The 14,988-nt window shown below is 41.3% G+C and overlaps 1 protein-coding gene across 2 annotated transcripts in view; it reads right to left on the bottom strand.

Annotated features, from left to right (window-relative positions):
- Positions 1-11,220: 11,220 nt before the first annotated feature.
- LOC132406318 (adhesion G protein-coupled receptor E2-like) overlaps positions 11,221-14,988 on the bottom strand; it is a 68,203-nt gene continuing 64,435 nt past the window's right edge. For both annotated transcript variants that reach the window (XM_059991820.1, XM_059991822.1), the window contains exon 16: positions 11,221-12,110. In XM_059991820.1, coding sequence (XP_059847803.1) covers positions 12,060-12,110 — 51 coding nt within the window. In that variant the 3' untranslated portion in view covers positions 11,221-12,059. The remainder of the gene's footprint in view (positions 12,111-14,988) is intronic.

The following is a 14,988-nucleotide window of genomic DNA, read 5'->3' as shown; positions in this document are numbered from 1 at the left end:
CAGAGACCCCCCCACCCCCCATGGGATCTTCACTCACAACCTCCTAATGCCCCATTCGTGCCACCTCCCTGTCTCTCGGGATGAATAGTACAATTGTGGCTGAAGGGGACACTGTAGTGGGATTGTTAGAAATCAATGAAACTTTTCTGAAACTTTAAAAATTTTTTATCCTGAATTGTATCAATCAGAATCATAAAATGATATTGTTGAGATAGAAAGGTTTTTATCACAAATAACTCTCCCAAAATTGAATTTGGAAGAACAGAAGGGATTAGATGTGCCTTTTACATTAAAAGAAGTTGAAGAATCTCTGGGATCACTTCTGAGTAACAAATCTCCAGGAGAAGATGGTTTCCCGCCTGAATTTTATAAAAAGTTTAAAGATTTATCAATTCCTCCTTTTATGGAGCTAATACACCAAGCAGAAAGAACGCATAAACTTCCAGAATCTTTTTCAACAGCTATTTTAATAGTATTGCCAAAAAAAGACAGAGATCTTTTCAAACCAACATCATATAGATGTTTGTTCTTTGTTGAACACAGATTATAAAATAATAGCAAAGATTTTATCTAACAGATTATCTAAATACTTACCAAAATTAATACACATGGACCAAACAGGATTTATTAAAAATAGACAATCGGCAGATAATGTAACTCAGTTACTTAGCATAATTCATTTGGCACAGAAGAGGGAAGAAATGAGTGTAGCAGTTGCTTTGGATGCAGAAAAAGCATTTGATAGATTGGAATGGGATTTTTTATTTAAGGTATTGGAAAAATATGGATTAGGAGTATCTTTTATAAAATGGATTAAAAACTTAAATACCAAAGCTAAAGTGGTGACAAATGGCCAAATTTCAACATCATTTCAGTTAACATGGTCAACTAGACAAGGTTGTCCATTATCGCCTGCTTTATTTGTGTTGGCGATAGAACCATTAGCTGAATTAATTAGAACTGACTCAGATATTATGGGTTTCAGAGTTAATCAGGAGGAATATAAGATTAACTTATTTGTTGATGATGTTCTGATTTATCTAACTAACCCATTACAATCGTTGTGTAAATTATCTTCTAGATTGGAAGAATATGGGAAAATATCAGGGTGCAAAATAAATTGGGATAAAAGTGAAATTCTATCCCTTACTAAAGGAGATTATAGTCAATGTCGATTAATAACTCAATTTAGATGGCCGATAAAAGGTATAAAGTATTTAGGTATAAGAGTTGATAATGATATAAAGAATTTATATAAACTAAATTATTTGCCATTATTGAAAAAAATTCAAGAGGATCTTGATAAATGGATGATGTTACCAATAACATTAATAGGTAGAGTCAATGCTGTAAAAATGAATATATTCCCTAGATTACAATATTTATTCCAAACATTACCAATACAATTACCGCAGAAATTTTTTCAAGAGTTAAATAAATGTGAGGAAATTCCTTTGGTAAGGTAAGATGTCAAGAATATCGTTGGAAAAATTGACATGGAAGTTTGACCTTGGAGGGTTACAATTACCAAATTTTAAGAATTATTACAAAGCAAATCAACTTACATTTATTGCATTTTTTTTGATGAAGATAAACCGGCATGGATTAGAATAGAATTAGACAAAATAGGAGAAGATATACCAGAAGAGTTTATATATAAATGGGAATCCAAATGGATACAGGAAAAGAAAGAATCTCTTATACTAAAACATTTGATTGATTTATGGAATAAGATAAATGTTGATGAGATAAAGAAATCTTTATTAGCAAAGAGACCTTTAATTCAAAATAAACTTATCCCTTTTACAATGGATAATCAACTTTTATATAACTGGTTTCACAAAGGGATTAGATATATAGGAGACTGTTTTGAAGGAGGTATATTAATGTCATTTGACCAATTAAAGAATAAATATAAAATATCAAATAACACTCTTTTCTGTTATTTCCAATTAAGGGCTTATTTAAGAGATAAACTGGGTCAAACAATGTTATTGCTGAAACCTAATGAAATAGAAACTTTAATTCATAAAGGAAAAATTAAAAACATTATTTCTGGTATATATAATTTGATTCAAAAGCAGGCAATTAAACAAGGAATTCGTAAGTCAAGACAAAAATGGGAAACTGATTTGAATATTAAAATTGATGAAACAAGTTGGTCAAGATTATGTCTTGACAATATGACAAATACAATAAATGTCCGACTAAGATTAGTACAATATAACTTTTTACATCAAATATATATTACACCACAAAAAATAAATAGATTAAACTCAAATTTATCTGATCAATGTTTTTGATGTAATCAAGAAATTGGTACTTTTTTACACTTGTAACCCCCTGGGTCGCCTCAGGCTCGCTCAGCTCATTTCGTCTAGGGGGAGCAGCCTTCGTCCCCGCCAAACTGGGTAATCAGCTGGTGTGGATGCTGTGTGATGTCCCCGCCTCACCCAAAAACAGACAGTACACCATATGTGATTAAATGAGTACAATTTATAAAGGTTACTATAACTAAGTGATTAATAACGATACGGTATATATGAAGAGAAAATTAAAGAAAAGGCGCCAAACTTATCAAAGTCCAAACCACTTTGTGCACAGCCGTTGGAGCTCAATTTCTGAAGTCTTCTGGCCACCATTCGATCCCCTCCGAACTCCTCGACTTGCAGCTCAGGACCCTCCGAACTCCTCGGACTCTCCAAACAGCTCAGGACCCTCCGAGTGGTCAACCAAGCACATCTAGCTTCATCCCCCCCCCTCCTCGGAGAATCTCCCGGCCTCGGACCCCCCTTTGGGGTCCGATCCTCGCCCAGCTTAGAGCATTGCGTCCTCTCTCTCGACCCCCTCGCGCCGATCTGCCCAAAAGCCCATCAACAAAAGCTTACAGACTCAGAAGAAAGAACATTAATCCCCATTTGGTTTACAAAGGAATACCATTCTCGTTATCAGTAAATTAGCATTCCTGCTAGTTAACAAAAGGAAACCCTTTCCCAACAGTAACAAAGAAAAAAAAGAAACCCCCCTTTACACACTCTACTTGGTCTTGTTCTAAAATTCAACTTTTTTGGACAAATTTAAGAGTTTCATTGGAACAAATTATTGGAATACAACTTCCACACAATCCAATATTATTTTTACTAGGCGATATTGAAGGGATAAAATTAAAATCCAATTTGAATAAATATCAGAAAGAATTCATAAAAATTGCATTGGCAGTAGCCAAAAAGGCTATTGCAGTTACTTGGAAATTGGATTCATACTTAAGTATAGATCGTTGGAAGAATGAAATTTTTAGCTGCATTCCACTTGAAAAAATTACTTATAATTTAAGAGATAAATATGAAATATTTCTGAAAATTTGGCGCCCTTATTTACAAAAAATAGGATTAAATATATAGGTGCTCTGAAGATAAAATTATTGGTTATCTGGGGAAAGAAATAAATAGACATATTAAAGCTATTATGAACTTCATGGAGCATGTGAGGATCTTCTGAAATCCAGGCATTCTTTCTTTCTTTCTTTCTTTCTTTCTTTCTTTTTTCTCTCTTCCTTTCTTTTTTCTTCTTTTTTTTTCTAGAGGGATATGTTAGAGGGGAGGGGTTAGGGGGGGGGGAGGGCCGATAATTGTCTTTTTTCTTTCTGCAACCTATTTGAAAATTCAATAAAATTTTTTTTAAAAAACTGTAGTGGGATTGGCTTGATCGCCAGAGAAACACACCTCAGTCTGTGCCTCGCCAAGCCCCTTTTTCCATTCATAGTCCCTTTTGCATGACAGACTGCTCTGGAGATGCCCATCCTCACCACCAGTTCAGCTGATCAACCCCTCTTCACCCTCACTGTCAGTGGACATCCTTTACAGTAGTGGTCGCCAACCCGTCAATCGCGATCGACTAGTCGATCTTTGAGACTTTCCCAGTTGATCCCGAAAAGAAAAGAAAAATAAATACACAAATACTGTTGAGAGATTGTTTCCGGGTTGCGGGGTTTTAGTTCCGTTCTTTCTGCCCAGTGCACATGTGTGTAGCTCTCCCGCACTACACAGAGTAATTCACTGGTTCCCAACCGCGGGGAAACAATATGAGTCAGCTGCACTTTTCCTCATTCCCTGTCAGACCACTGTTGAACTTGAACCCATGCGAAGTCATCAGGCGACTAAACGCAGTGATACCCTCACGCCAGGGATCACTGGTTGCCCTTGGGCGGCCGGTGGGAAGTGCTGTCGCTACTGGCCTGGACCTGTTTAGCACACCGAATGTTCGTGGGGAACCTGGTGCTAAAATATTCGCAGACAACCTAATTTGGACTCAGCGTTTCATAAGTATCAGAGGAGCTACCGCACTGCGATCTACTGAAACAAACATTTGTCGGCCGATAGATCCTACAAGGGGGGCGGGCAGCCCTCTGTCGCACACCCCGCTCAGTCGGCCGCGCTCTCTGGACTGTGACCGCGGCGGCCCCGGTACAAGGACCTCCAGCCCTGACCTTGTCCTCTCACCCCACCCAAGGCGTCTGGCGGCGGGTGGGCGGGAGGCTGAGTTCAGGCTCAGAGGCTGTCTAATGAGGCAATGTCTCAAAACTGCTTCAGTACCCTGAGTCCAAGCACCCAGCACTTAAAGACGAACCCGCTGAGTTTTCTCAGAGGGAAAAACGTGAGCAAGCGGGACAGAAGCCAAGAGCCACGAAAACTAGAATAGACTGGACGTAAGGAACCTGCTTTGAGTATCGCTGTATCCTGGTTGTGTTTAACAACCCCCCCTCCCCCCCCCCGCCGCTGCTGGCTGGTCTGTAAGAATATTATCAATATTAAGGCAATCCGTGGTGCAAAAAAAAGGGTGGGTACCCCCGGTGTTTATATATTATTTCTACTTCTAGGTTGCGGGGCTTTATTCCTGTTCCCTTCTGCCTTGGTGCGTATGTGTGTAAGTAATCGATCTGGGGTCGATCTTGCCTTTTACTAAGGCCAAGGTAGGGGATCTTGGGCTTAAAAAGGTTGGTGACCACTGCTTTACAGTTTATAGTCCTTGCTCCTCCATATAACAGTCAGTTGTCCATCTACCCTTTTCTGATAAGACCGTCTCCCTCCAAGGACTTGACGGTTCTGTAATTAGGTACACGCTTCCAAGCCCCTTCCCACTTCCTATAACCTAGCTTCCCCAAAGGAGGTTGAGTTCGCTGTCTGTGGCAATATTCAGGTGAATGTAGCCGCAAGGGATGTACTGTGTGGTCTGGGGTTGCAAATTGAATGTGCCAAAGAGGGCATATCAGTCTCTGGTCCAATTACAATGCGACAGTGTCCTAATATTGCCATCCCACAATGATGGGCGCTCAACCTAGATCCCTCAGTAATCCCATCTCCAGCTCCTTGAGTTCCTCATGTTACTTTGGCCTGCAATTCTTCCGGTAATGATTCAGAATCAGAATACTTCTGCTCCTCTCTATTGCAGCAGACTTTCTCTGTGCCAGTGATGGAAGGCACCCGGAGGAACTGCTCTTTTGGTAGCAATAGATCCCACCTTGTGCAAACAGCTTTTCCACATATCACCCTTACTGTTGCGCCTAATCACAAATCAAAGGATCTAGGTTTTCTAGCCTGCATCTTTGTGGACCAGGCTAACCCTCATCGCTTTACCATCCAAATTTTTCCAGAAGGAATCATTTACTACTACCTCGAACCATAATACCTTGACTGGCATACTTACTCACCATTGGTCCACTACTCCAAAGAGTGATGCAGAACCCGAACTACAGGCCTCTACTAAAATGGAGGTGGGAAGGGTCAACATCAACTCTGTCCATATTGCCATTAGGGAAGGGGGAAAGTTATCCACTATTCCAAATATCCACTCAAACCTGAGGCCATATCTGGTATTGAACCCATGATCTGTACTTTCTTACTACAGGGGATCCTAGTCCCGTGCAACTTGCCCTGAAACATGCCCATTTTCCCAGTGCCAAAGACCACTTAGTCGGAATATCATTTAGTGCAAGACCTTTAACAATGTGGTTGCACCTGTAGTGTTCAACCCAGCCACCATACTGAGTTACCTTCCATTTGATGCCTGATTCTTTTCCCTTGTGGATTTGCAAGACACTTTTATCTCCATTCCAGTAACCGAAATGTGGCAATATCTCTTTACCTTTACCTACAAAGGGCAGGAGTATACATGGAACCGCTTACCCCAGTTCTTCATTCACTCTTGGACAATTTTCTCTCAGGCCTGGTGACTCAGCTGACCATTTTCATGCCCTCTGTGGGCTCGACAATAGTCCAATATATTGATGACCTTCTGATGGCCAGCTCCAGTGAGGAAGCATGTTGGAAGGATACCACAGCCCTTGTGAATTTCCTACATCACTGTGGCTGCATTGTTCCTTCCTCCAAAGTTCACATCGCTCAGATTTCGGTGAGGCTCCTGGGTATGGTCATCTCTGCTTCTGACAGATCCCTCACCTCAGAATGCATAACCCCCATTGTTAATACCTCATCCCCCACTACACTGACCCAGTTGCGTAACTTCTTGGGCCTCGTCAACTTCTGCCGCACTTGGATTCCTGCTGTTGCCCTGCTCACCAATACCCTCATCCCTTATTCTGTGCCCAAATGTGAGACTCCCTTTCAACTCTCAGAGCAGGTCCAACAGGATTTTGCTTCCCTCAAGCAAGCCCTAATATCGCACCCCTCCTTGAGCCGGCCCCTGTATGATCGCTGTTTTGCACTCCATGTGACAATCAAGAACGGGTTAGCTGCCGCTGTCCTTTCCCAGAGCCATGGGGTTCGACAATGACCTGTCGCCTACTTCTCTAAGAAACTCGATCTGGTACTTTATCAACAACCACACTTCTATCTGATTAACATATTCCTCCACCATTCTCATTATTCCACTCAATTAGCTGACTAACTTGCTCCCCCATTGGATTTATTTATTTATTTATTGGATTCTTTATTTGCTTTTCCTCACTGTCTTATTTTACTTGTGAATTTGCCATTTTCTTATCATCCTTCTTCCTGTTTTCTTCATGAATCACAAAAGGCTGGTTTTCAGGTGCAGCAGGTTATCAAGAAGACAAATTGAGTGTTGGCCTTCTTTGCTAGAGGGATTGAATTTAAGAGCAGGTGGTTATACTGCAACAGTATAGGGTACTAATGAAGCTGCACCTGGAGTATTGTGTGCAGTTCTGGTCTCCTTGCTTAAGGAAAGATACACTGGCTTTGGAGGTAGAGCGGAGGAGGTTCACCAGGTTGATTCTGGATATGAGTGTGTTTGCCTATAAAGAGAGATTGAGTCACTTGGGAATATACTCATCGGAATTCAGAAAAATGAGAGGAGCTCTTATAGGAACATATAAAATGATGGAAGACCATAATAAGACCATAAGACATAGGAGCAGAATTAGGCCATTTGGCCTATCGAGTCTGCTCCACCGTTCAATCATGGCTGATCCCTTTCTCTCCTCCTCAGTCCCACTCCTAGACTTCTCCCCATAACCTTTGAAGCTGTGACCAATCAGGAGCTTATCAAGTTCTCTCTTAAATACACCCAATGACATGACCTCCACAGCTGCCTGCAATTGCAAATTCCACAAATTCACCACCCTCTGGCTAAAGAAACTTCTCTGCATCTCCTTTTTAAATGAGTGCCCCTCTATCCTGAAATTGTGCCCTCTTGTCTTAGACTCCCCACTATGGGAAACATCTCTTCACATCTACTCTGTCCAAGGCCTTTCAACATTCGAAAGGTTTCAATGTGATCACCCCTTATCCTTCTAAATTCTAGCAAGTATAGACCCAGAGCCATCAACCGTTCATCATATAATAACCCTTTTATTCCCAGAAATATTCTAGTGAACCTTACTTCATCCTTGTGAATCTTTCTTCTTACTTCAGTGGTTGGTAAGTTGATGGAGAAGATCCTGAGAGGCAGGATTTATGAACATTTGGAGAGACATAATATGATTAGGAATAGCCATCATGGTTTTGTCAAAGGCAGGTCGTGCCTTATGAACCTGATTGAATTTTTTGAGGATGTGGAACACATTGATGGAGGTAGGGCAGTAGATGTCTGCAAGGCATTTGATAAGATACCCCATGCAAGGGTTATTGAGAAAGTAAGGTGACATGGAATCGAAGGGGATATTGCTTTGTGGATCCAGAATTGGCTTGTCCACAGAAGGCAAAGAGTGTTTGTAGATAGGTCATATTCTACATGGAGGTCGGTGGCCAGTGATGTGCCTCAGGGATCTGTTCTGGGCCCCTACTCTTCATAAATGACCTATCTCTTTGCCACCGTTCTCATTCGCTCTCATAGAACACCACAGAACATAGAACAATGCTGCACAGTACAGGCCCTTTGGCCCACAATGTTGTGCTGATCTTTTACCCTACTCTAACATCGATCTAACCCTTCCCTCCCACATAGTCTTCTATTTTCCTATCATCCATCTGCCATATTTAAATGTCCCTAATGTATCTGCCTCTGCAACCATCTCTGGCCACGCATGCACCACTCTTTGTGTAAAAAAAAACCTTCCTTCTAATATTACCCCCTATACTTCCCTCCAATCACCTTAAATTATGTCCACTTTTATTATCCATTTCTGCCCTGTGAAAAGCTGTCTGGCTGTCCACTTTATCTATGTCTCTTATTATCTTGTACACCTCTGTCAAATCTCCTATCATTCTCCTTTGTTCTGAAAAGAAAAGCTTTAGCTCGCTCAGCCTATTCTCATAATACATTCCCTTCTGTGTTGAGGCTTTTTGTTCCTCATCTTCTGTGCCCTCAGTAGGTTGGATCACTAAGACATAGGTCCATGAAGCTGGCATTGTATATTTCTGGGAAAGATGCACGGTTCATTTCCTCCAGCTCAGAACCATTGTCTAAACAGGGAGTGCTTGTATTGCTGTAGCACACACTAAAACCTCAGTTCCCTGCAGGAATAACACAGCGAACAAAATCTAGCAGAGGCACGTAGGAGGTGTGAGGATTTGTTAAAGAGGATCTTTTAAAGAGAGATGGAAACAAGGGCGTCAGCTTATGAGGACAAACTAAGGTAGGACTTGTATTGCGGAATGCGGTATAACAGAGGGATCTGGTAATACAGATCCATAATTCCTTGAAGGGGATGACACAGGTAGATAGGGTTGTAAAGCGAGCTTTTGAAACTTTGGCCCTCATAAGTCAAAGTGTTGAGTACGGAAGTTGGGATGTTATGTTGAAGCTCTATAAGACTTGGGTGAGGCCAAATTTAGATTATTGTGTGCAGTTCTGGTTCTCAACCTACAGGAAAGAGTTTGAAAGAGTTCAGAGGAAAATCTACTGCCTGGATTTGAGGGCCTGAGTTAAAGGGAAAGGTTGAAAATGTTAGGACTTTATTGCCTAGAGCATACAAGAATAAAAGGAGATTTGATAGAGGTGTACAAAATTATGAGGGGTATAGAGAGGGTAAATGCAATCAAGTTTTTCCAGAGGTTGAGTGAGACTAGAACGAGAGGTCATGGGTTAAGAGTAAAGGTGAAATGTTTAAGGGGTTTAATGCATGTTTAATGAAATGTTTAATGCATGAGGGGGAACCTCTTCAGTCTAAGGGGTGTTAGAGTATGGAACAAGCTGTCAGCAAAAGAGGTGGATGTCAGTTGGATTTCAACATTTAAAAGAAATTTGCATGGAGGGTAAGGTATGGATGGCTGTGGTCTGGGTGCAGAACAACAGGACTAGACAAAATAATAGTTTGGCATGGATTAAGTGGGCTGAAGGACTTGTTTCTGTGCTGTAGTGCTCTATGCCTCTATAAATGCTAGTGTTCTGGGTAGCTGAAACACATCAGCAAAGTGGCAGTTTTGTTCAGAAACAGAGGGAGCAATGCGAGAGCAAACAGCCCAGACCATATGAATTAACTTATATAACCCCAATAGGCAGATGTTACTTTTTATACAACGGTGATATCCCAGTGCAGAAAATAATAAAGAAATAATGCAATAATAGTTGTATGGTTGCCTTTGACCCCATTTTGCAGTGCACTGTGTAATACAATAATTAACAGATGTTTATATAGAAATATTTATTTAATTCTGCAAGCATTTTTAAAATGATCAATGTTTCAGTGATATTAGAACTGAATCTTCAACCACATAAATATACCTCAATAATAACATCTATTCTTATTCTACTTGTACCAGATTATTTCAGTCTTTTAGTTCTAGTTCCATTATCCTTTACTGACAAATATAATTTTTATTTCTCTATACTACTGACTTATTCTGTTTTGAAGTCTGACTCATATCTGTTTCTCTATTGCCAAGTGTCAGATCCTACTTCTTTTATTGTGTCTGTTCTCTTTGTGTCACTCATGGACTCATATTAAGCGTACACCTTTAATCTGCTTACAAAGAATTAGAAGTGAATTCATAATTACACCTCATTTGAGCACTTGTTATTAAACATGGATTTACTCTAAACGGAAGGATATCAATCATACAAGTTTGACCAGTGCTGATTTATTTCAGGCCAACCCACTGGAAAATATGATTGGATCTCCTGTTGATGTCATTTATGGACCAGCACCAGATGAAGGGAGGATTGGCCTCCATCTCTGGTGTCATCTGTAGTTAAATGGCCTCTGGACAGGCATCTTCGTTACAGTGGAATAGAAGAGATTAAGCTACAAAATGAAGATATCCATTGTCAAGGAGGTTTCAGGGATTGTAGGTTCCCTGTACTTCAGGGCTTGATGAAGACTGTACCATGTCCATCAGCTACAGACCTGGTGCCCTGCCTTAGTAAAGGATTTAGCTGCTGTAGAGGCAGTACACTGAATGTAAAGCAGAATGGTTCCAGGGAAGCTGGACTTTGTTTCTTAGTTTGAAAGAATGGGAAGATATCATTGAAACTTACCAAATCCATAAAGAGTTGGACAAGGCGGTGGTAGGGAAGGTATCTCTATGGGAGAGCAGGTAGGCTAGTAAAGACTGAGAGATAGAGAAGATGGTGGTGGACCTTTGGGACTCAACCCTGCGAGCTGTGGAGTGTAAGTTCAGATCAATAGATTTCTGGATATTATGGGAATCAAGGACAGAGAATAGAGCAGGGAAATGGCACTCAGATCAGCAGTGATCCAAAGGATAGCAGGGAAGGGCTGAATGGTCCATTTCCATTTGTATTTTGATATCTTCATGACCATTCAAGGCTGCATGGACACAAATCGACAGCTTAAGCAATGAGTGTGATGAATGAGTTTATTAATTCTGGGGGTGTACACTATAGTTGGCCTGTGGTTACCCTGAGGAAGCAGTAGTGTGCTCCCTTCTCCAGATACCATGGACCATATATCCACTAGATGGGTGATGGATGCAAGATTCCTTCTCCATTGGATACTGTTGAACCAGCTGGGTATTTATGAGAAGTGACAGCACCAACCAGACTCCTGAACTCAGTGAAATTTCTCAAAACTCTCTAAAGCAGGGAGTACATTTGTGGAATCTTGAGGAATTGGATCTCCTGGTTAGTCTCACAATCCCAGACATATGAACTCCTCCAGCCACAGCAGATGTAAAACTGTAAGGCAGCAGCAACACCAAACTCCTGCACTTGAGTTTCCCCTCTGAGCTCGGAACGATTCTCCAGTTCTACCTAATCATGTACAGAGCAAAATGATGCACACTGCAATTTCTTTTGTGGGCCTGAGCATTAGGAACTGTATCTGGTGACATATGTCTGAAGTCTGGTCAATACTACAATGCTGAATATGTGGCAAGATCCTGTACACAGCAAACTCTCACAAATAACAGGTGAATAACTTGGCATGATGGGAGTGGTATCTGCTAGCTGGTGCACTTGGAGTGAATTCACTTTGAGGGGACAGATTTCAGTTCTTCCTGGGACTTGCCCGTGTCTGAAATTTAAAGGTGCAATGTAGCAGCAGCACAAAACAACCCTGTTCGACTTGAACAGTCACGAGTCAGGAAACCCAGAGGCAGGAAACCTAGAGCCAGGAAATCAGAGCACAGTGAGGGTGAGGGAGCAGTTGGCGATTGGTTTTCCTCACATATATCCTTCACTGCTCACTGTATGGCTCCTGAAGTTGATTCTGTCTCTTGGACACTTCTCCTCACCTGAGGAAAAGGAAACAAGCACTTCATTAGAGATAGAGAATCATTCACATTTTCCAAACTAATGGTCACAAAGTTGGATTACACTAAAGTTGGATGCAGTAAAAGCTGTCTTCAGCAGCTACTTCAAATTGTTGGTTTATTATTGTTGACCCTACCAAGGTGTTGGGGTAACACACACAAAATGCTGGAGGAACTCAGCAGGTCAGGCAGCGTCCATGGAAATGAATAAAGGGTTGATGTTTCGGGCTGAGACCCTTTATCGGATCTGGAAATGATGGGTTAAGAAGCTAGAGTAAGAAGGAGGCAGGAAGGGAAGGAGTGTAAGTCAGAAGGTGATAGATGAGACCAGGTGAGGGGGATGTAGATGGGTGGGTAGGGAGAGGAGATGAAGTGAGAAGCTGGCTGGGTATAAGGGGAAAAGGCAAAAGGCTGGAAAAGGAGGAATCTGATAGGAGAGGAGAGTGGACCATGGAAGGTGGAAAGGCACCAGGGGGAGGTGATAGGCAGGTAAGGAAAAGAGAAAAAGTAAGAGGGGAGCCAGAATGGGGAATGAAAAAAAAAGAGAAGTGGGAGGAGGAGTGATGGACAGTCCTTGAATTGATACTCAGGAGCTTAACCCTTACACAGTGAGCAGTTGAGCACTGAGGTGTGTAATAGAACAAAAGGATCTGGGAAAACAGATCCATAATTCTTTGAAAATTTCCTCACATGTCTACAAGGTCATAAAGAAAGTTTTTGGCACATTGGCCTTCATAAGTCAGTGCATTGAGTATAGTAGTTGGGATGCCATGTTGAAGTTTTTTAAGATGTTGGTGAGACCAAATTTGGAGCATCATGTGCAATTCTGGTCATCTATCTACAGGAAGGATATGAATAAGATTGAAAAAGGTGCAGAGAAAATTTACAAGGATGTTTCTGGGACTTAAGGACCTGAATTATAGAGAAAGGCTGAATGGGTTAAGACTTTATGACTAGAAAACAGGAGAATGACGGGAGATTTGTTAGAGGTATAGAAAATTATGAGGGGTATTGAAAGTGTAAATGCAAGCAAGCTTTTTCCACTGAGGTTTTGGTGAGACTAGAACCAGAGGTCGTAGATTAAGGGTGAGAAGTGAAATACTTAAGGGAATTTGAGAGGGAGCTTCATCACTCGATGATGGTGCATCCCCTGGATGGCAGGGTAAGTCACATATCCCATGGATTTGCTGTATCAGTGTAACCCACCTAGAATAGAGGCAGTCACTAAGCATACAGTTGTGACAGTGATTTTGCAGATTAAAAGAGAATTATTAGCTCCTGACAAACTTATATCGATGCACAGTGGAGAGAATCCCAACTGGTTCTATCATGGCCTGGTATGGAAGCATCAATGTCCAGGAATGGAAAATCCTACAGATAGTAGTGGACACAGCCCAGTCCATCACAGTCAAAGTCCTCCCCACCACAGAGCACACTTACCTGAAGCACTGCCACATGAAAGCACAATCCAGGCAATGGCCTCCTCTCACTAATGCATAGGGCAGAGGGTACAGAAGACTGAGGGACCACCACCAGTTTCAGATACAGAAGTACCAGGCTCCTGACCCAGCGCGGATAGCTTCAATCACCACTTTTCTGAACTGATTCTACCACCTACAGATTCAACCTCAAGGACTCTCCACAACTCATGCTCGTAGTATTATTTTTCATTTGCACAATTTGTCTTCTTTTGGCATTGATTGTTTGTCGGTCTTTGTTTATGTGTATTTTTTCATAAATTCTATTGTATTCAAGAACCTATCAATCTTTGTTTTAAATATACTCAATGGCTTGGCCTCCACGGCCCTCTATGGCAATGAATTCTTCAGATTTTCCACCCTCTGGCTTAAGAAATTCCTCCTCATCTTTGTTCTAAATGGAGGTCATTCTATTCTGAGGCTATTCCTTCTGGTCCTAGACACCCCACCGTAAGAAATATTATCTTGTCATCCACTCTTTTATATTCTAGTCCTTTCAAAATTAATGCTAACATTGCATTTGTCTTCCTTACCACTGACTCAACCTGCATGACTAAATCCCTTTCCACCTGAACTTTCAATTTTCTCCTCACTTATAAAATAGTCTATACCTTTATTCCTTCACCAAAGCATATGACTTCACACTTCCCTACACTACATTCCATCTGCCACTTCTTTGCCCATTCTCCCAATATGTCTAAGTCCTTCTGCAGACTCCCTTCTTTTCAACACTACCTACCCCTCCAATTACCTTTGTATCATCCACAAACCTGGACACCAAGCCATCACTTCCACCATCCAAATCATTGATGTATAACATGAAAAGAGGTAGTCCCAACACTGATCCCTGTGGAACACCATTATAAACTGGCTGCCATCCAGAAAAGGTCCCCTTTATTCCTACTCTTTGCCTCCTGCCAGTCTAGTATTTTTCCTGTTTAAGTATAGTTTTTCATAAATTCTATTGTACTTCTCCATTTTCCTGTGAATATTTGCAAGAAAACGATTCTCAAGGTAGTGTATAAGACCATAAGACAGGAGCAGAATTAGGTCATTCAGCTCGTTGATTCTGCTCCCCATTCCATTATGTATGATTTATTTTCCCTCTCAAACACATTCTCCTGCCTTCTCCCTGTAACATTTGATGCACTGACTAACCAAGAACCTATCAACCTTCATTTTAAATATACCCCATACTCTGCCTCTGCAGTTGTCATTCAGATCATTGAAACTATGTATAATGTAAAAAGAAGTGGTCCCAACATCAGCCCCTGCAGAACACCACTAGTCCCTGGCAGGTAACAAGAAGAGGTCTCCTTTATTCAATTCTTTGCTTCCTGCCAGTCAGCCAAACTTCTACGCATGCTGGTACCTTTTCTGTA

The sequence above is a fragment of the Hypanus sabinus genome, chromosome 16, assembly GCF_030144855.1.
Source record: "Hypanus sabinus isolate sHypSab1 chromosome 16, sHypSab1.hap1, whole genome shotgun sequence".
In the NCBI taxonomy this organism is placed as follows: domain Eukaryota; kingdom Metazoa; phylum Chordata; class Chondrichthyes; order Myliobatiformes; family Dasyatidae; genus Hypanus; species Hypanus sabinus.
This window is presented reverse-complemented; position numbering and strand designations above follow the sequence as displayed.